The sequence below is a fragment of the Mytilus californianus genome, unplaced genomic scaffold (assembly GCF_021869535.1).
Source record: "Mytilus californianus isolate M0D057914Y unplaced genomic scaffold, xbMytCali1.0.p SCAF_5, whole genome shotgun sequence".
Classification (NCBI taxonomy): Eukaryota; Metazoa; Mollusca; class Bivalvia; order Mytilida; family Mytilidae; genus Mytilus; species Mytilus californianus.
Window position 1 is genome coordinate 63,433,779 of NW_026262701.1, and position 24,252 is coordinate 63,458,030.

Below are 24,252 nucleotides of genomic sequence, written 5' to 3' on the forward strand. Positions count from 1 at the left end.
AAAGGAGAAAAGGTCCTTTCTTAAACTTTCCTTTGCCAACAAAGGTCTCGATGCCATCAACTTCGGCAATATCCTTCATCATAACTCAGTGCACTCGAAAATACCTCCCTATTTTAAAGATCAGTCTGTATCTATAATTTCTAATACCTATACCAAACCAATTGCAACTAAAATTTTCAATTACAAACACGTGTTGCTGGATCTCAATATTGACGACTTCAAGTCTAAACCTCCTGATTGCACCTGTGCTAGTTCCCAATTCATATATAATCCGGCTGGCCACGTTATTACTGGTGACCTAAACATTGTCAATAACACTTCTCTGCGAAATGTGTAATCCAAAGGCCCGAAATATTGTGAGCCTAAATCCATCAATTGGAAACACAACTTCACAATACTGATGGATTCAGTTGAGGATTATGCCAGGCAATGGGTTAAACGGGAGAAAGAAGACGTAGTTACTCTTCAAATCAGAATTAAGAAACTGAATGGGTCTATGAATACCCATGCTACATCAATCTTTAAAGACCCAAATGTTGCAAAACACTTGTCCTACCTCCATGACAAATATGGTGTTGTCCCCGCAGATAAAGCCCCAAATAACATCGTTTTTGTGTGTAAATCACATTACATAAACTGCTTGATAAATAAATTAGGTATTGACAATTCACTTGGAAACTCAACATATACCCCCACGACACTTACCAAAGAGGAAATACTGGATAAGCATAGGTCTGTTCTATGTTCCATTGGAATTTCAACCAAAGATGAAGAACTGGATCTTTCAGCACTGTATTGGATACCTAAACTACATAAGTGTCCTTACAAACAACGTTATATTGCTGGGTCTTCCAAGTGCTCCACGAAACCTCTTTTTAAATTATTAACATCAATTTTATCAGCAATCAAAGCCGGGCTTCAAAGTTATTGTGAAACTACATATTCTAGAGGTGACGTGAATCAGATGTGGATACTAAAAAATTCCAAAGATCTTTTAGAGTACATACAATCTAAGACTCTTTCATCTTGCAATAGTATTAAAACATTTGACTTTTCTACACTTTACACTATATTCCCCATTCCAAACTAAAAGACAAATTGAAAGAGTTGGTCCTGTTTTGTTTCATAAAAAAGAATGGCCAACGTAGATACGAGTATCTTGTCTTAGGGAGGGATAAATCATACTTTGTTAAAAATCACTCTGATTCAAACAAAAAAATTCTCTGAGACTGACATTATCAAGATCCTTGATTTCTTGATAGACAACATATTTGTTACGTTTGGAGGACGTGTTTTTCAACAAACAATCGCCATTCCCATGGAAACCAACTGTGCCCCTCTTCTTGCCGACTTGTTCCTTAATTCATATCAGGCTGACTTCATACGGGAACTTCTTAGGAAGAAAGAAAAGAAGTTAGCAGTATCCTTTAACTTTACTTTCCGCTATATAAATGATGTTCTCTCGCTAAATAATTCAAAATTTGGTGACTATGTTGAACGCATCTATCCCATCGAACTTGAGATAAAGGATACAAAAGATACAGTTAAGTCTGCCTCATATCTTGACTTACATCTAGAAATTGACAATGAGGGTCGGTTGAAAACAAAATTTTATTACAAAAGAGATGATTTCAGCTTCCCAATTGTGAACGTTCCATATCTATGTAGCAACATTCCAGCAGCGCCTGCATACGGAGTATATATCTCCCAGTTAATACGATATTCCAGGGCTTGTATTTCCTATCATGATTTCCTTGATAGAGGGTTGCTGCTCACAAGGAAGCTATTAAATCAAGAGTTCCAAGTGTTGAAGTTGAAATCATCCCTTCGTAAATTTTACGGACGCCATCACGAGTTGGTTGACCGTTATGGAATATCCGTTTCACATATGGTAGCGGATATGTTCCAAATGTCGTAACTACAATCCCGTCCCCTTTTCCCTGAATGTGACCTACCGAATTGGACTTATTACCGGGTTTGTACTAACATTAGCAACACGACGGGTGCCACATGTGGAGCAGGATCTGCTCACCCTTCAGAAGCACCTGAGTTCCCCCCCCCCTCCCCCCAGTTTTTGGTGGGGTTTGTGTTGCTCAGCCTTTAGTTTTCTATGTTGTGTTTTGTGTACTATTGATTGTCTGTTGGTCTTTTTCTGTTTTAGCCATGGCGTTGTCAGTTTATTTTCGACTTATGAGTTTGAATGTCCCTTTGGTATCTTTCGCCTCTCTTTTAAAAGAATTTTTTATTTTGTTTGTAAAACAAATAATAGAGTATAAGAATTATGTAAACAAATTCGTGTTGTTCATATAAATACACATTCGGTAGGTCACAAGAGGACGGGATTGTGGTTACGATAACAGAAACATATCCGTCGTCATCTTGAAACAGATATTCCATAACAGTCAACCAACTCGTGATGACGTCCGTAAAATTGTCGATGGGATGATTTCAAATTCACCACTTGGAACTCATGGTTTGATAGCTTCCTTGTGAGCAGCAACCCTTTATCAAGGAAATCATGATAGGAAATGCAAGGTCTGGGATAACGTCTGGGATAACGTATCAACTGGGAGATATATACTCCATATGCAGGCGCGTTTGGAATGTTGCTACATAGAAATGGAACGTTCACCATTGGAAAGCTGAAATCATCTCTTTCGTCGTAAAGTTTTGTTCTCATCCGACCCACATTGTCAGTTTCTTAATGTAGGTCAAGATATGAGGAGCACTTAACTGTATCAGTTGTATCCTTTATTTCAAGTTCGATGGGATAGACGTTGAACATAATCACCACACTATGGATTATATAGTGAGAGGACATTATTTATATAGCGGAAAGTGAAGTTAATGGAATATGATTTTGATTAAAGTTGGACAGTGTCAGCTGTTATTACCAGTGTTGCGTCCTTATCGTTAATAAATTAACTATCCCTTTAGATTAAAAATATTTTTCATACCATGGCGCATGAGAAAAAAACCTTATAGTTACTAATTATCTCGAACGTAGCGATACTGGATGCTTCTTCAAGATACGCGTCTTCTGTTATGAGGGGGGGGGTCTGTTATGCATGCATCACCAGGCAAGCGAGTCAAGACTTTTGACGATCGGGAATAGAACACAATTCATTAATTGATAAATTTACAAACCAAGCTAGGAAATCGATCCCACCACACCCGATGGACTTACGTTGAAATTGTCACCACCTCGTTGAGTACTATGACGTATATCAATTCGCACACATCCAATTTATTTCCAGGGAATACCCCTAGATTCCCTTTTGCTTTGCACATTAGCAAATGCATTTAACATTATAGAAATAAAGATACTTATTTTTGACAAGTTAAGCTCCTAGTGGCTTTATCATCTTTGGTGTCAAGTTACTTTTACCTTTTAAGTGAAAACAGGTATTAATGTGTTGTTATATACTCGTATATATAATAGAAAACGTTTTCTTAAAATATGAACAGAAAGTGCTATACTATTAACATAAATGTTTTTAATTTTTCCTCTGTGAATTACATGTTAAATACTATTTGTAAGAAATATGAATATTATAAATATAATAAACATTAGTTTTTAATTGAGTTTTTTAAAGGTTTTGTCGAAAATGAGGAGGTGTTCAATTACACCAACAAAAAAGTTATTATTAAGATATCATATTCTTCAATCAATTAAAGTACATCAATGTTAAACAAAATTTAATTTTCTAATGATAAATATTAAAAAGTAAGAAGATTTGGTATGATTTCCAATGAGTCAACTACCCACCAGAGACCAAACGACGTAGATGCAACCATTTTTTTAAAATCAACAAAATCCTTCTTTTAAAATAATAATCAAAACGTTTTCAAGGAAAAAATAACTTCTATTTTACTTTTCTTTCTGACAAACAAAATATTTAGTTTCAAATATATCATGATTAATTAGAATGTGACAATTATAGATCCAAAACGTGCATTTTCATTAATTTATCGCATAAGGTCATGTGTCGCCTAAAGTGTTTTCTTAAAAAGTACTACATTTTGTTCCTTGTTATTAAGGAAGTTGAACCATTTTGACAGACATTTTTCTTTTGCCTGATTTTTTCCGCATGTTTATAATACAACGGATATTTTCACAGATTTTTGTAGTTGAATTGTATGAAATTGCTTTCACGATCCGATCACAATGCTTGACCATCGTTATTTATTAGGTCTTTCCACTTTTCCGTGGAAAGACATATTGATTTTTTTCTGATTATTATTATTAGGTCCTTCCATTTTTCCGACAGACATATTTTGACAGACATATTACCATCACTTTTCCTTGTAAGAGTTATCTCCTTTGACACTGTTGTGCTTGTTATCTCTACTCCTTGGCAACCGTAAAAGAAATCGACAAATTTATTTTTCCAAATTACTGGTTATATCTTCAGGATGTCAAAAAAAAATTTGACTGAAGCGATCCAGAGACTCCATGTGAGAGTTATTTCCCCTTATGTATTTGAAATAAGCGATATGTATTTGAAACTGGTAAACCTTAATTGATAGAGACCTAGGGTCTTTTGATTTGAGGTTCAGGATCCACCAAAAAGAAAATGAGGTCGAGGTCAAAGGTTAAGGTCATAATCTGAATTTGATTTAGGCTTATTTTATTTTCTCTTCAGAGACCATTTAAGATATCGACAAAATATTCTTATCAAACTGTTAGTTGCGACATGTCGTAACACATAAATTATGGTTGAAATGGTACGTTGACGTTTTATGGAAGTTTTCTCCGCTCTTATATTTAAAATTAGCTGTATTGGGATATAACTCATTAACTATATATAAAAGGAACTTATGGTCATTTGATATGAGGTCCTTGCTTTATAACCTTTAAATTTAGGTCAAAGTCAAAGGTAAATTTGACCTTCAAGATTTTGACCTTTGCTATAAATTCATATATTTATACATGATAAAGCCATGGGGTCTTTTGCATTAGGTTGGTAGACATATCATCTTGTAGAGATCAACCAGAAGTAACATTTTGTAAACCGGAAGTAGCCATTTTCTGCACTGATTTCATTTAAAAGTAACTAAAACCATATATTTTTAGAATCAGTTTGAAGTAACCTATCAGATGATACCAAAATGAAATTTTAAAACTGGAAGTTGCAATTTATCTCCCTTATTTCAAGCAAAAGTATATAGAAACCATATATTTTTGGAATCAGTGTGACAAAAGCTATCCTATGAGACAGGAAGTGACATTTTCTTAACCGGAAGTAGCAAATTATCTCCCTTATTTCAGACAAAAGTATATAGAAACCATATATATTTTTAATCACTTTGAAGAAACCTATGATTATATACCAATATTTACTTTAAGTAAACCGCAGGTAGCTTCTTATTAATTATTCAGAAATTTAATGTGGAAAGACCGTTAATTGTTCTCCGATACATTCACGATCTTTTGTCTCGATATACCGAATGACAGCCGTGTTAACTCAATTGCTGTTGCTATGGAATATTTAATTGCAGAACACAATTGGTTTCCAATATATGACAACAATACTTAGCATTTTGCTAGATCACAGACTTCATATAAAGTAGACATACAGAAACTTTGTTAGAAAAGAACAAAATCATTCGGTCATCACTTTTTGTTAAAAAAATGTAGGTTCCCGATGCTTGTATATGCACTTTTAGCTCACCTGGCCTAAAAAGGGCCAAGTGAGATTTTCTCATCACTTGGCGTCCGTCGTTCGTCTTTCGTCGTCGTCCGTCGTCGTCGTTAACTTTTACAAAAATCTTCTGATCTGAAACTACAAATTTGGCCACAATCATCATCGGGATAGGTACTTTTAAAAAGGTGTTAGACGACCTCACCTGCCAACCAACATGGCCGACATGGCTAAAAATAGAGCATGGGGTAAAATGCAAGTTTTGTCTATTATCTTGAAAACTGCTATGATAGAAAAAATCTGACAGTGAGAGAAATGTTCAGTATGTTGAGATCAATCTTTTATCTATCTACCTCAAAACTGTCTGACTACTTCTTATAGGAATTTTTGCCCTATTTTGGCGAATATTACCATTTTTTCATTTTTGCTTTTTATCTTGGAAAACTATAATAGATAGAGAGAAACTTTAAGATCTCCCATAAAGTCAAATGGGCGGAATCTTCCTTTTTGGAGTTATTGCCCTTTGATGACGATTTTTACCATTGTTTTGCCTTTTTGCCTTATATCTTTAAAATTATAACAGATAGTTAGACTAGTTATATAGAGCAATGATCAGCAAGACTGGTGTAAAGGCCGAAATCATTACTCAACTCCTTATTGGAGTTCTTGCTAGTATGTTATATCCTTCTTCTATCAGTTATTCACTTAAAATTCTGAATCTCGTCATAGTTTAGAAAAGACTTCTTTGTTTCATGAGTACAAAGAAAAATATATCACATGTGTTATCTGTAACTTTGATACTAGGATTGTCTGATATAAACTATTTGTCTAACAATAAATGGTCTTCTCTCAGATGTAAAAGATAAAAAAAACACAATGTTTTAAAATAGTCTGCTAAATTGAGTTTAGCTTGAGGATCCAACAATACGAAATTTCTTCTTTTCGACTACTTAGACCACTCGGCCACATCTACTTGTGATAGTTCAATGATATATTGTATGAAGTTGCATTACTATCAGTACATATCAGTTCGACGACTATTTTGAGGCCCTGCTCCCTAGGTCATGGTCTAGTGACTTTGAATTAATTGGCAATTTTCAATGTTAAGTTTTCTGCTTAAGTTACTTTGATAGGATCTACTTGTGATAGTTCAATGCTATTTTGTAAGAAGTCGCATTACTATCAGTACATATCAGTTTGACGACTATTTTGAGGCCCTGCCCCCTAGGTCATGGTCCAGTGGCTTTGAATTAATTAGCAATTTTCAATGTTAAGTTTTCTGCTTAAGTCAGTTTGATAAGAACTACTTGTGATAGAACAATGATATTTTGTATAAAGTTGCATTACTATCAGTTCATATCAGTTTTACGACTATTTTGAGGCCCTGTCCCCTAGGACATGGTCCAGTGACTTTGAATTAATTAGCAATTTTCAATGTTAAGTTTTCTGCTTAAGTTAGATTGATAGGAACTACTTACAATAGACAACGATATTTTCTATAAAGTTTCATTACTGTACATCTCAGTTTGTCAACCATTTTCAGGCGCTGCCTACTAGATCATGGCTTTGATAAGCAATGTTGCTGTCCATCAGATTGTCTTTTTCTTAATTTTATGCCGACAGGCGAGACATATCTCTGTGTAAACACTTTTGATTGAAGAGAATTAACTGTCTAATAGGAATTCAAAGAAAGATAAATATTATAGTAAATTCACTTCTGTTAATATTGGAATGTTCCTTAACTCGATACTATGAATTTGACATTTTATTGAGTTGCTGATATTTGGGACTTTTGAAACTTCCATAATCCGTCATATAAAATTGGTTCCTCACTTTACTCTAAGAAAATGTATTGTATGTGTCTTGCTATCATATGTGTAGAATGTAGACAGGGGGAAAGGGGAGAGATATTTTCATGTTAAAAAATAACAAGAAGTTCAATTGTATAAATTATTCAGATGTGTTCATTGATGAAAAAAATCTGTTTCAGGATGAATGTGATGGCTTTAAATCTGTCTTCAGTACTAATGTAGCGTATGAGCAAAGTGTTGTAAAAGATGCCGGTAATTTGGTAAGCTTTAGTTACATGTACATGCATTTTTCGCAACGTATATTACTTTCAAAGTAATTGTTGTCCTTTTTTCAAATTTTATCAAGTTTAATAATGCATATGCATGTCAAATTCATATGATGTTTACATTACAAATGTACGAAGAACGTATATGTTCAAAATGTGAATGTTTTCGTCGTCTTTCGTTTTTTGTCATGGCGTTGTCAGGCTCTCAATTATTATGCAAACTGGGTACAAAGATTATCAAATTACATGGTATTTATAACGAGTGTGATGCATATCTTTAGTCCACTATATGGGACTCAAAATGACTAAACGCATATCATAACAGCTATTCTCTTATGGTTGTGGCCTGCGTTAATCTGATTGGCTTATCTACCATCATGAGACGATATAATGACATTTCCATTGGCTATTCGTTAGGTCATTGATGACTTTCAAATGTTAAGACGATATACAGTTCGTCCATAGCAACGAACATATGTGATGTCTTCAATAATATACAAAACACTCACACTTTTCACCTGAAAATCTTCTTTTTGACAATTTTATTTACATTCTTAACAATGTATGATGTTAAAGTTTGACACCGAAACAGGATATATGACGTTATACTGGTATGTGCAAAAGACTAGATCAACGATTCGCGGAATTTTTAACGCAACGAGAGTGTTGACCATAAGAGAAATAGGTTTATCAACTCGTGAGAATTTGATATCGCTTGATTTATAAATTAATTAATTTAGATATTAATAATAAACTCGCCGAAGTTCAAATTAAATAACTAAAGTTGATATCAAGCAATATCCAATTCTCACTCGTTATGAAACCTATAATTGTCACCATAGGCTGTTCCATCATATTTACAAACCTGAAGGTCATAAAAAACATTTTCTAAAAATAGAAATAATAAAACATTACCAGAGGTATAGAACTTATCAACTTGGCTATTCATGATTTTTAATTTACTTTACCTTCCAAAACGTTTTACCACCCTATTTTGATAACATAGAGCAACATTCAATTTCTTATATGTATAAAAACCCAGCAGAAGTTTAATTTTAGAAATACGTCAGTTATATCGGACGTCAGTATAAAAATGTTCCTTCAACATGAAACTGTGAGATATCGAATTTAGATATAGTCCATATCCATATACATGTAGCAATGTAATAACATGGTATATCAATCAAGACATCTCGGTTTTAAACGTTCTGATAAAAGGACCAAAGTATCTTCCTCCATCTAAAATAAATTGGAAAGAGTGTCTGGCATAAAGTCACTTGATTCCTATTTGAATAAACATCTGAATATAATGGTTATGCGCATATTACATTTCGAAAAATGATTTAGAAAATTTTAAAGGGTAACTACGGTGTATTACGCCAATTTCTAGAATTGAAAACAAGTACTCATAGTTTTTTTTACCTATATATCGGTGAGTTTGGGTAGCTTCTATGGGCCATTCAGATATTCTCAGAAACAAGATTCTCGGAACGTCTCGAAAATTTTCCATCATTTATACAGGTAGTTATCTTTGTCTTTGATACGGTCCCTGTATGGATTGGCTACCACGTGACATTGTATATTTCAACAACCAAAGTTAATTTGTTCCAGTAGATCGGACAGTAAAAAAGTAAAGACTAGATTGCAGTAAAAAATATGATTAAAGTATTTCAACCTATTTGCCTTTTGACAGAACTAAGTCCTGTATACAGATTTTTTTTAATATTTATTACGAATCTATAACGTATTATCGACAAATAATATTTCATTCAGTGATTGTTGATCGCAAGCTAATTAACTTTCGAGTTTGTTGCCGAAGTTTACCGGATCATGACATTGATAAAAATCAACACAGAGCACCGGGAGCGCGTGACAAATTAGTGAATTGTTAGAGCCATGATATTTTTCTTTATATTTTACATGTGTTCCCATTTGTTAATTAAACGTTTCCTTAACAGTTGTTAAATGCTTTGTTGTAATAAATTTGTTCTTTAAGAATCAGTTATTACTATTTACTTTCCAGTGCACGTTTGTTTACATTATTTCATCACGGTTTTCTCCTCGCTCTTGCGCTGTGCGGAGGCCGAAGTTCTAAGGAGAGGTCTCGTAGTTAAGGTTACTGCATACGGGAAAATATCGGCGAATTAGTGTACGGGAAGACAATAATTCAATAGCAGTAAATTTATGAAGATTTTGATAATATAAAGAATTTTCTTTTACAAGAAAGTTTACGTACACTTGTTTTATAGTAAAACTTACGTATATAAAACATATTCAATTTTTTTTTTAAACTTGAAGTTTCATATGACTTAGTATTTATTACAGCGTGCTTTTGTGCATCGTGACAATAAACCTGGGTATACTGACAATATTTTATGACCCATAATAAACTGATTATTTCTGAACGTTTGTCACGTGATATTTTGTATTCCTATCATAGCCTGAACAAATAAAGAAAGATAATAAAACAAAACGACATTTCTGTCAAAAATATGTAATTCCATTAAAAGATTCTAACAAACCAAAGGAATATTCATTGAAATTATTAAGTTTAAACTGAAACTAAATTTATCAGTAATAGAATATGATTAATATGTTATAGTGTGTCCCTGATGTTTTAACAGTGAATACAGTTATAAAATTATATGCAACATATGAGCACCAATTATCAGGGATGCACACAAATAAATAAGTATCAAAATTTTAAACTGTAATGAATGGGGACAAAATAGTTGCATGTTTTCAATTCACAAGGATTTTAAATTCTTGCATCTCCAAAAAAAACTGTTTCATACCGTTTGAATATGGTTTTATAAGGTCTGCTTATATTTTGTATAGCAATGTATTCATAAAATGAAAGTTAGACTTGAAGAAGAGATTGATTTGATAAAAAAAATGTCTAGCAGTAAACACTTGCATTGACGTTTGTGTTTATTGAAAGTAAATTTCATATTTTCGGAAAAGATTTATTAACAGGAATGGATGTTAATTTATTTTAATTTCAATTCTTTTTTGTTTTTAATAATTAAACCTTATAGCATCTTTGCAATATGGTGCGATTTTGAAAATTGTATGCATTGTGTTGACCAGCTATCCTACACAAGTCTTGGTTCATTTACAATTGTAATACACCCTGTTTACACGACACAACAAATTGGATTTGAAATCCGATTTGATAGCAATATCGGTTTGCGTTCACACAAATTCTGGATTAAATGACAATAAATCCGGTGTCAACTTTAACCACTTGAGGTAGGTAGTTTGACATCCGAATTCAACTTACATTAGATTTGAGCCTAGAATAAATATACGTGATAACGAAAATGCATATTATAATCCAAAATATCAGTGCGAACATGTGCTGTCCATTTACTACTTCTTGCGCAAGAAAACCACGTGCATGCAGAAATATTAATTTCACTCGTGAGATATGAATTTTCGCATTTCTTTTCTAAAATCAGGATACGACAGTAAGAGCTTGATATGTGACTTTGAAACATTGTCATTATTAAGGTATTCCTAACTCTAATTGCTTCTCTTTTCTTTTTCGTTTTTTTTTGGTGACTGTCCTAATATTATAAACTTTCAAATTTTCGAAATACTTCCCTAGGAATAGATTACCCTAGCTGTATTTGGCAAAACCTTTCGGAATTTTTTATTCTCAATGCTTTAACTTTTTTTATTAGAGCGTTACTGATGATTCTTTTGTAGACGAAACGCGCGTCTGGCGTACAAAATTTTAATCCTGGAATATACGATGCGTTTATTTTACCAAACAATTCTTTTTATATAAAGTGGTTTTTTTTAAGAGCATTTTCATGTATTCATAAGACTTCTGAAACAAGATGTTCTTCAAAACTAAGTTTTTCCTGTAGGACATCTGGATTGATTTAAGTAACTTCGGGAGATCAGTTAAAAACAAAATACGAAATCTTCCTATAAGTTGTATGCCACAGAGGTACACTTCACTAAGTACTAAGTTTGCTTTATAATTTGGATGCATTTATTTTATCTTTTATATCTTCATATTTTGTTTCCTGGATGCCTTCAATTATTTTATATTCATTATTGAAGCTGTCTGTACTCATGGTAGAAGTGGTATAGAGAAATTGAAAATCCAATTTCCAGGTGAAGTGTAACTCTGTGTCATGCAACTGATAAGAAGGTTTCTTGTTTTATTTTTTAGAGTAACACACCCGATTCATTAGGATATCTTATATACTGACAATTATTTTGTTCTCATAAAACATCTCAAATTTTATGGATTTCATGAAGTTACTTAAATCAATCCAAATATTCCACAGGAAAACTTAGTTTTGAAGAATATCTTGTTTTCAGAAGCCGTTTTATGAATATCTGTACAGGCTCTCAAAAGAACCAATTTATATAAAAGGATAGTTTTGGTAAAAGTCAATAGGACAGTCACTCAAAAAAATAAAAATAAAAGAGAAACAACTAGAGGTCAGAATATTGTAATGATGACCATGCTTCAAAGTCACATGTCAAATGAACCAAGACGTGTGTAGGATAGCTACAATGCATACATTCTTGTCAATAAATCATTTCCAAAAATTCAAATCAGTATTTACTGATGGACATTCTTTTATCAAATTAATTTTATTTCAATTATCTTTCTGCTTTCCGATCACTGTGTTTCCTACCTAAGATAATAAACAAAAATATCGTTTTGTTAATTTTCTTCTTGCTTTCCGACATTTACTCAGGCTATGATAGAAATACAAAACATCATGTGGTACACGTTCAGAAATAATGGATTTATTCTGGGACATGATATATTGTCAGTATGCTTATCCCAGGTTTATTGTCATAATGAACAATAGCACGTTAAATACTACACATACAACGCGTACAGGGACCGTCTCAAAACATAAATCATATAATTGCGTTATCATTAAAGTCATATGAAACTTCAAATTTAAAAAAAAAGTTGAATATGTTTTATATACTTGAATGGCTAAGTTTTACTATAAAGCAAGAGTACGTAAACTTTCTTGTAAAAGAAAATTCTTTATATTATCACAATCTTCATTCCGATCATGTACACTACACTCCAGTATAGTCTAATTAACATAAATTCTTTTATCTTATTAAATGATCCTTCGACAAATCTGATTGCAGATTTAATTTGCTGCAACTCATATACAGCCTTCTTCTGTAATGAAAAAAGTAAATATGCTAGATATGTATTACTGGAACTGTGACAAGATTATTAAGGCTTAAAGTTTTCTCATTGACAACCTTTATGTACGTTTAGCCAATAAAGTAAATCGACTGCTTGTAAGTTTTCCTGCGGGAACCAATTGCACCCCTTTTATAACAGATTTGTTCGCGTATTGTTATGAATAACAGTTTATTATCAAATTCAGTAAAGATCCATCAAAATTTCATTTAACTGATAAATTTAATAACACTATAACCTTGGTGATATTTTTGCTTTAAAGGGGCATTAGCTACGAGATATACAAAATATTAAAATATGATTTCTTATTGTTCAATCATTAATGAAAGTGATACAGTGAAATAATAATTCGCTTTTAGCAGCCAATTTGGTTCAATTTCGTCAAAATAAGCTAAGAAACATCGCTGATGAATTATTCGACCTCATTGAATCCGTGTTCATGTGACCTCCAATTTAACCCCTTAGCTGGAGATGGGTTCATATGTATTCAGCTATTAAAAGGAAAAGAATGTCAACATTGAATAAATAAAGACAACAGTAGTATACCGCTGTTCGAAAACTCATAAATCGATAAAGATAAAAACAAATCCGGGTTACAAACTAAAACTGAGGGAAACGCATCAAATATAAGAGGAGAAAGCGAAACAAGGATGAACCATTTGGTTGACTGATTCTATCCACAAAAATCATTTTTATACAGGTACCAACGATGATAACAGTCTTCGGAGGTCATCTCGATGGTTAATTAGATGACGTCTAGACAAACATACACACGAAATGCTGATACATATCATCGAGTCCATGCATTGTTAATTGTTTATTTTAGACTTTTTGTAATTTGGATATACGTTTTAGTATGTTATAAAACAAATATGAGAATTTGAGTCAAATCGGTGAACACGAATTTGACAGCTTTAAATAAATAATCTTCTAATTATTTTGCGGAAATTTACCCAAGGGAGTTAACTTTTAAAACATTAGATATGAACATCAATAATTGCCTTTTATATAATTGGATGTTTCAGTATCACACGAGAAACTCTTTACAAAATGTACGACAAAAGAGACGATTTTTCGTTCCCTAGTGTTTTTTCCCCTAGTGTTTTTGATGGGATGGTCCTTTGTTCCTTCTTACGGTGTGCATATTTTCCAACGCGTTTGCTATTTGTCCGTGTATGTATTGACGTTTTAGATTTCAATTAACCTAACCCATTGTATAATACCTTGCTAATTGTCAAGTCAGGGATTTCGTAAATACAAATAACTTGAAACCTTTACTGAAATCTTTCATATATACAAATATTTAGTTTTGAAGTTTGGCGGTTACTGTAGAATTCTTAGTAAGTCGTCCTTTGCATCCTCATTTTTACGGCGATGTTGTTTTTAGAGCCCATAAAGTAAGATACGATCCGTGTAAACTCATCGATCCTTTGAAAAAACGTATTTTTAAAAGTTATCAAATAACGCCGTAGAAAAATCTTTAAAATTTGTTTTATATCGGTACTTACATTGATTTTGTTTTTGATAAATCAACATAAATAAAACATAACTTAATATACATTGGTATACAGTTATGAAAACCCATGATTGTACATCCTGTACAAGTTATTGATAATAGTGTAAAGCACAAGGTCCTGCTTTTTGCGTAAACCCCTGAGGGTTTACGCAGTATATATTGGACGATGTCCGTAGTCTTTCGGAACACCGGATGTTATTCGGAATACATCTGTTCTTTCTATGACCACCTTTCATATACATGCGCAATAGCTTATTAATTGACCTGTTGAATAAGCATTAGCATCTTAAAGTTGCTATAGAGATATGTTACATATGATGCGAAATGTATTATGATGCAAGCTACTTTAATAAGCATTTGAATACTTCCTTGCACGCAATTACAAGCTGCTAATATTTACCTACATATATGAATACTTATTTTAATTAGAGTCGAACGTTGAAACCAGCTGTGTTTAGATATGAGATAAGATTACATGTAAACAATGCGATTTATATTCGGAACGAGAATCGTTAAAACTAAAATCTATAAAAGAAGTATTACTAGCATTTCATTTAAGATTTTGAGTCTAGGGAAGATGTACTTGATGTACAAAGCAGGCTAATTCATTTTTTTTTATACTGAAATTAAAAAGAAGTCTTTCTTGCACTTTATTAAAATTTTACGTCTATAATAGACCAAGGACGTATATAATCTATTATACGTCCTTGAATGGATGTAAAAAACGAGGATTTTTCGAAAAAAATATCGTTTATTAAAAATAACGTTTAAATTAATTATGAAAGTACATTGCAAATTGAAATACAGTTATTTTCTTTGTTTAAATATTGCAACATTATTTCCTTTTTGAAAAACAAGGAGGTCAAATAACATCCTTGATTAAAATAACAAATCAGATTGTTATAGGTATATCTGGATCCTTTTTCGTTATTAGAATGTGAATAAATAGATATTGAATATGAAAAAAAAACTAAAACTGAAATCTAAATCTAAAATATATTTAAAAAAAAAAATTCGTTTGACCATGCAGATGAAAGAAATAATACTTCAAGCAATGAAATAACGAATTAAATGTGCCGCTTTAATTACGATCGATAACCTTAAACTTAATCATGCATGCAATTTCAGCAGACTTAACAGGGTCAGCGATAAGATATCAAATGTCTATTTATAGACACCGAGTGATGACAGATGCAGGCAGAGATAAGAAAACATAATTTCTATGTATAGTTAGGAATTAGGGGCCAAAACGGGACCAAAACAAGGACAATCGCTTGTGTATGGATCTCTATAAAATTGTAACACGAGGTTCCATACCAAATAGAGAAGTTAAGGATTAATTTTGGGGGTTATGGCTTTAATACTGTACAAATTGCTTATTTCTTGGCCGATTTCAATGGGGTTTAATTCAAAGTTTGGTATTTGTGGGGTCCTTTGATATGCCGAATCTAAACGTGTAAATAAATTTTTGATTTTAGGCCCCGTTGTGACCGAAATTGAGGTCCAATACTAATCTTTGTTTGATTCAAATAGGTCCATATTAAGGTCCAAAGGGTCCAAATTAAACTTTGTTTGGTTTCAACAAAAATTGAATTATTGTGGTTCTTTGATATGACGAATCTAACCGTGTATTTAGATTTTTTATTGTGGGCCTCGTTTTCAAATTGGTCCACATTAAGGTCCAAAAGGTTCAAATTAAACTTTGTTTGATTTCAACAAAACATAATTCTTAGGGTTCTTTGATATGCTGAATCTAACAATATATTAGGATTTTGGATATTGGACCATAGTGTAATAGGTAAATGTCCAATTTCAACTTTTTAAAATCTTAGACCACATTCATTCTGTGTCATAAACCTCAGAGCTGTATCAAGCTTGAATGGTGTGTCCATACTTGCCATAGCCAGAAATTAGTAGTACTTTTGCTAATTAATATTCATAATATGTAAATGAGAATTGTACCACGTGATAATAGTTTGAACTGGACTGGCTTGATATCATTAAAATCTTTAAAACACGGATATTATAAGTTGTCCGTCACAGAGTCCTTGTTTATAATCACTCTGATATTTCCGTAAAGTTGTCAGGCGGTCAAAATCAAAACAATGAACGCGAATTTAGTGAATTTTTCGTGTTTTCGTGAGTTTAATCTTCTTGAAATAGAGGCATTTTAACTTTACGTGGGAACCTAGAGTTCAACGACTACACATACAAGGTTTGGTCTTGCTTATTCTTTGGACATTCAAGTTTCAAGTTTCACCCCGGCAACCTGTATTTCTAATGACCTTGTTAGCCAATTTTCAACACGAAGTTTGCAAATTTGACGTTTCAGCCATTTTAGCCTGTATTTTATACTGCAATGTTAAAAGCCTCTCGCTTCGATTTTTAAAATAGCTCAGGAACCTTGATTTTTGCAACGCCAGTCATTATATTTCGTTTAAATGGTGTATATTGTTGTGTGTATTTATTTTCTGCCCCGGCAACCTGTCTATCACTTAAATTAAAGTTAAAACAGACATTTTTTCTAAATTCCCTATCATTTCAATATAATTTCCGTGACCCGTATCCGATTTCTTTAGTATAATATTCAAATAAGCAAAGTGGCGTTGATTTCTGGATATGCCCCAATTGTTCAGGGTTCGACCCTCATCCTACACTCCCCCCTACAGTAAAAAATAATAGTTTGACTCAAAAGACATCAATGTTTACGCCTCGGTCCGCTCGCCTCAATGGTCAAGACCTAAATCCTAAGTTTCAACATGTTCTTCTAGCAGAGTATTTTTTCATCTGAAGCTAACATTGAATGAAGGTGTGGTAAATATCAATGAAACCATAACCGGCATATCCAAATTGCGTTCGCTAAAGTCGCAAACAACTTCAACACTTGAGGTTCTAGATCCACTACCGACGCAATATTTTAAACTTATAATAGCAATAGAAACTTAATGCGTTTTTTTTTTTTCGTTATTACGAACAAAAGTATTGAAAAATGTGTGTGTGTGTGTGTGTAAATGTTCGGTGGTGTTTTTTTGGGGGGATATTTTTATGTCTTTTGAAAGGGGGTCTTGATTTTTTTTCCTTCTTAAAGGTGGGACCTTGAAAAAATAAGAGAAATTCCCATGTTTCCTCCCACGTCCCCACTCCCAATGGAAGAAAATGACCATAATCATAATTTCAGTCATGTTTAATTATTTATTTTTAAATCTGTTCTTGTCTATACCATTTTGCAAGGAAAGATTTCTCTGTAGATAAGTTATCAAGATAATGGGCAATAAAACAACAAAACTTATAAGAGCCAAAATTGCCATAATGGGACCTTTACTATAGAACATATTCAGACACATTGCACTATTCTTTTTTTTAAATCTATTGTAGTTTTTAAGATAAACGAAAAATATTAACTGATTCTCTCCGACCTGATCGAAAAAAAAATTATTCAAGGGTTCACAATTTTAGAATGCTTGGAAGGACAAATTTTTAAAAAAAAGTATATTTTACTTCAACAAATGTGTTGAAATTAAGAACAAGATACTCGAGTCCATATCCAAAATCAATATGAAAAAGGTAGGACTAACTATTTGGACATTGCTTTAGATCGTGTATTGCTTGACAATCTCAACTGTTTACAGTTTCTACCCAAAATCTATTATTTAAAGCCAATTACTTTTACAAGGATTCATCGCCGGAATAAATTTTTGGTTGAAATAGAAAGTACATGTAGGTATAGATCTTGACATTCTGCGCAATCTTTTTAATAAAAAAGTTGTTTAATAATACTATTTCCCGTTGTTTTTCAATACACTATGTGTCACTGTGACCAGTATATCGGCAACCTATCAATAGGAATGGTAATCGTTGAAAGGGGTCTACTCATCATTAATTATATAGAGTTTCCAAACATATAGCTTTGCAGTTTCAGTGAAGAGGATTTTAAAGAAATGACCTGTCAAATTCAAAGATTGACTCTCGTGGTATTATTTTTTATCAATCGGAACGAAATGAAGGTCTTTTGTATAGGACTTTCAATACATTATTTTTGCAAAGATTCATTAAAATTGGCTGAGTGGTGTCAGAGAACAAGGGGAAAAAGTGAAAGTTTACGGACGACGTATGCTTAATGACGACAATAGTTCACCTGGCCTTACAGGTATGATAATGACAGTTACTGTTGGAAAACTGGACTTTATTTTAAAACAAAGAAGATATTTTTAACATCATCAATCCTCCAGCTTTAATAATTACGGAACCTTGTTCGACTTGAGATGTAAAGTCCAGTGCTTGAGATGTAAAGGAAATTCATATCTACAGCGCTGGACATTATATATCTACAGCGTTTGACTTTAAACTTCATTGGCTGATGTGATATTTACCAGAAAAGAAAGTAAAATGAAGTGTTGTCAGATCCTTGTAACCAAAGCTTAGACACATGATCTGTACATTGTATCTTAATCAAATTGGTTAGGCACCGACTCTTCATCTAGTGTGGGCAGGAGCACGTGTATTTCCTTGTGCTCAAGACCATCATATTTTTCGACTTTAATAAAACAATAAACTTTTCTTTCAATAACATGGTTATTTTTTTAATTTCATTATTGTTTTATTTTTACCCTTATCTTCAATGGAAACACACTATTTTTTCGCTTCCCTTCTGAAATAGAAATAGTCTCTTTCAAGAAATTTGGAATCAAACATTTAAAAAAAAAACATGCCCCCCGCCAACCAAAAAAAATCAATGGTCGGTACCTAAACCCTGTTTCCTTGAGTCTGGAGGTGTATATATATTCCACGAAACATTTTATATTGAGGTTTACTGTCTAGTGGCGGTGCTTTCGTGGTAGCATGTTCGCCTCGATTGCAGAAGGTCGTTGGTTCGAACCCCGGCCGGGTCAAACCAAATAATTTAAAATTGATATTTGCTGCTTCCCCGCTAAGCACGCGACATTAAGGAGTAAGAGCAAAGACTGGTTGGCTAGGAATCAGAATAATGTGTTTGGGTAAGGTTACATGTCTTTATGTGGACTATTACCTTGTGAACTAGCATGTTTAAAATTCGACTCAGGGTGTCGGTCTAGTACAAAGCAGGGTTACTATTCATATTACATTAGCATGTTCTTGTATGAATATATGCATATCAATTTGCCGCTGGACGTCAAGCATCCACCCATGGCCCATAATCATCTAGTTGAAGCTGTAAAATAAATGCACGAAAACATAATAAAAAGCTGCACGCAAATGTAATGCACCGATTTGAAGTTCATCCCATATCTCCTTTAATCCATTTCGGGGGGGGGGGGGGGGGGGCTCGGTTGACGAGTGGTCTAAGTAGTCGAACTACTATATCACTAGCCTGTCAACACTTAGGTTCGAAACTCGCACGTGGCAGGTGAGCTTGACTCCAATCTTAATTGACTAGAATTGTCAGTTTTCCTACCGAAGGTCGGTGGTTCTCTCCAGGCACTACGGCTTCCTCCACCAATATAAACCCACCGCCACGAAATAGCATGATAGTGTTGAAAGTGGCGTTAAACACCAATCAATCAACACATAAACAATCAATCAATCAATCATCCATACCGGTATAATTATGCATGAGTAGATAATCTTATAGCTATTGTTATGAAATACTTTTAAAACTGATTTTGAGTTAATTGGTGTCTTTTGCAATAAATAGAAATAAGAAGATGTGGTATGAGTGCCAATGAGACAACTCTCCATCCAAGTCACAATGTGTTAAAAATTAAACAATTATAGGTCAAAATACGGCCTTCAACACGGAGCCTTGGCTCACACCGAACAGCAAGCTATAAAGACCTGACACAAGCTAGCGAACAATTGTAGCGAACAATTAGCTAGCGAACAATTAGGAGGTATAACTAAAAACCACAATATCACATAAGGTTATCACGTTTTTTCGAGCTAGCGAACAATTATGAGAATACATACAATATTAAACAAAAACGAAAAAACTAACTTAAAACAAAAGGGAAACCATACTTCATATATAAAGAATATAAAGCTTTTCTTTCCTAACTAAATAAATCCACATAAGGCATTCAATAGACAGCTGGATTACAATGACCATAAGTTAACACAATGACACAATGCATTTTTAGGGAATGGGGGTGCACTTTACGTTGTTTGGTCCGATTAATAGAGATTGTGACAGGTTAGGCTATATAGGTGTTTAAGAGGAGATAGTGCCGCATAGGAAATCTCCAGAGTGGTTTATGTTCGAAAATCTTAAATTGTGGTAGAAAAAAACTGAAATAAACAAAATGAAATTTGGGTATAGGACATTTTAAGTTAATTTTTGACCAATTTGAATAGATTGTTACAGGCAACGACTATATAGGTGTTTTAGAGGAGACATTTCTGCATCGTTTAGGAAAATCTCCAGAGAGGTTTATGTTCGAAAATCTGAAGTTACGGTAAAAAAAACTGAAATTGACAAAATGAGATTAGGGGGGTAGGGCACTAAAAGTTAATGTTGAACCAATTTATAGAGATTGTGACGGGCAACGACTATATAGTTGTTGTAGAGGAGACATTGGCGCATCGTGTAGAAAAAAAATCCAGATCACTTTATGTTCGAAAATCGGAAGTTAGAGTTAAAAAACTGAAACTTTCAAAATGAGATTGTGGGGTTGGGCACTCAAAGTTAATTTTGGACCAATTTATAGAGATTGTGACGGGCAATGACTATAAAGGTGTTGTAGAGGAGACATTGGCGCATCGTTTAAGAAAATCTCAAGATTGGTTTATGTTCGAAAATCTGAACTTACGGTTAAAAAACTGAAATTGTGAAATTGAATAAATGAGATTAGGGGGTAGGCCAATTTAAGTTAATTTTGGACCAATTTGAAGAGATTGTGACGGGCAATGACTATATAGGTGTTGTAGGGGAGACAATGGCGCATTGTTTAAGAAAATCTCCAGAGTGGTTTATGTTCGAAAATCTGAAGTTACAGTTAAAAAACTGAATATTTTATTGTGAACTTGACAAAATAAGATTAGGGGGATAGGGCACTAAAAGAAAAATTTGGACCATTTTAAAGAGATTGTGACGGACAACAACTATATAGGTGTTGTAGAGGAGACAATGGCGTATCGTTTAAGAAAATCTCCAGAGTGGTTTATGTTCGAAAATCTGAACTTACGGTTAAAAAACTGAAATTGTGAAATTGACAAAATGAGATTAGGGGGTATGCCAATTTAAGTTAATTTTGGACCAATTTCAAGAGATTGTGACGGGCAACGACTATATAGGTGTTGTAGAGGAAACAATGGCGCATCGTTTAAGAAAATCTCCAGAGTGGTTTATGTTCGAAAATCTGAAGTTACGGTTAAAAAACTGAAAATTTTATTGTGAAATTGACAAAATGAGATTAAGGGGGTAGGGCACTAAAAGAAAAATTTGGACCATTTTGAAGAGATTGTGACGGGCAACGACTATATAGGTGTTGTAGAAGAGACATTGGCGCATCGTTTAAGAAAATCTCCTGAGTGGTTTATGTTCGAAAATCTGAAGTTACGGTTAAAAAACTGGAATTTTTTTTTGTTTTTTTTTCGTGAAATTGACAAAATGAGATTACGGGGGTAGGGCAATTTAAGTTAATTTTGGACCAATTTCAAGAGATTGTGACGGATAACAACTATATGGATGTTGTAGAGGAGACAATGGCGCATCGTTTAAGAAAATCTCCAGAGTGGATTATGTTCGAAAATCTGAAGTTACGGTTAAAAAACTGAAATTGTGAAATTGACAAAATGAGATTAGGGGGGTGGGCCAATTTAAGTTAATTTTGGACCAATTTCAAGAGATTGTGACGGGCAACGACTATATAGGTGTTGTAGAGGAGACAATGGCGCGTCGTTTAAGAAAATCTCTAGAGTGGTTTATGTTCGAAAATCTGAAGTTACGGTTAAAAAACTGAAAATTTTATTGTGAAATTGACAAAATGAGATTAGGGGGTAGGGCACTAAAAGAAAAATTTGGACCATTTTAAAGTGAATGTGACGGGCAACGACTATATAGGTGTTGTAGAGGATTGGTGCATCGTTTAAGAAAATCTCCAGAGTGGTTTATGTTCGAAAATCTGAAGTTACGGTTAAAAAACTGAAAATTTTATTGTGAAATTGACAAAATGAGATTAGGGGGGTAGGGCACTAAAAGAAAAATTTGGACCATTTTAAAGAAATTGTGACGGAGAACGACTACATGTATATAGGTGTTGTAGAGGAGACATTGGCGCATCGTTTAAGAAAATCTCCAGAGTGGTTTATGTTCGAAAATCTGAAGTTACGGTTAAAAAACTGAAATTGTGAAATTGACAAAATGAGATAAGGGGGGTAGGCCAATTTAAATTAATTTTGGACCATTTTCTAGAGATTGTGACGGGCAACGACTATATAGGTGTTGTAGAAGTAACAATGGCGCATCGTTTAAGAAAATTTCCAGAGTGGTTTATGTTCGAAAATCTGAAGTTACGATTAAAAAACTGAAACTTTTATTGTGAAATTGACAAAATGAGATTAGGGGGGTAGGGCAATTTAAGTTAATTTTGGACCAATTTCAAGAGATTGTGACGGGCAACGACTATATAGGTGTGTAGAGGAAACAATGGCGCATCGTTTAAGAAAATCTCCAGAGTGGTTTATGTTCGAAAATCTGAAGTTACGGTAAAAAAACTGAAAATTTTATTGTGAAATTGACAAAATGAGATTAAGGGGGTAGGGCACTAAAAGAAAAATTTGGACCATTTTGAAGAGATTGTGACGGGCAATGACTATATAGGTGTTGTAGAGGAGACATTGGCGCATCGTTTAAGAAAATCTCCTGAGTGGTTTATGTTCGAAAATCTGAAGTTACGGTTAAAAAACTGGAATTTTTTTTTGTTTTTTTTTGTGAAATTGACAAAATGAGATTACGGGGGTAGGGCAATTTAAGTTAATTTTGGACCAATTTCAAGAGATTGTGACGGATAACAACTATATGGATGTTGTAGAGGAGACAATGGCGCATCGTTTAAGAAAATCTCCAGAGTGGATTATGTTCGAAAATCTGAAGTTACGGTTAAAAAACTGAAATTGTGAAATTGACAAAATGAGATTAGGGGGGTGGGCCAATTTAAGTTAATTTTGGACCAATTTCAAGAGATTGTGACGGGCAACGACTATATAGGTGTTGTAGAGGAGACAATGGCGCGTCGTTTAAGAAAATCTCTAGAGTGGTTTATGTTCGAAAATCTGAAGTTACGGTTAAAAAACTGAAAATTTTATTGTGAAATTGACAAAATGAGATTAGGGGGTAGGGCACTAAAAGAAAAATTTGGACCATTTTAAAGTCAATGTGACGGGCAACGACTATATAGGTGTTGTAGAGGATTGGTGCATCGTTTAAGAAAATCTCCAGAGTGGTTTATGTTCGAAAATCTGAAGTTACGGTTAAAAAACTGAAAATTTTATTGTGAAATTGACAAAATGAGATTAGGGGGGTAGGGCACTAAAAGAAAAATTTGGACCATTTTAAAGAAATTGTGACGGAGAACGACTACATGTATATAGGTGTTGTAGAGGAGACATTGGCGCATCGTTTAAGAAAATCTCCAGAGTGGTTTATGTTCGAAAATCTGAAGTTACGATTAAAAAACTGAAACTTTTATTGTGAAATTGACAAAATGAGATTAGGGGGGTAGGGCAATTTAAGTTAATTTTGGACCAATTTCAAGAGATTGTGACGGGCAACGACTATATAGGTGTGTAGAGGAAACAATGGCGCATCGTTTAAGAAAAATTCCAGAATCGTTTATGTTTG

At 33.4% G+C, this 24,252-nt stretch overlaps 1 protein-coding gene across 1 annotated transcript in view; it reads left to right on the forward strand.

Annotated features, from left to right (window-relative positions):
* Positions 1-24,252, forward strand: part of LOC127701153 (tyrosine kinase receptor Cad96Ca-like) — a 359,749-nt gene that overhangs the window by 112,418 nt on the left and 223,079 nt on the right. The window contains exon 6 of the mRNA XM_052204967.1: positions 7,636-7,716. Within this exon, the coding sequence (XP_052060927.1) occupies positions 7,636-7,716 (81 nt within the window). The remainder of the gene's footprint in view (positions 1-7,635; positions 7,717-24,252) is intronic.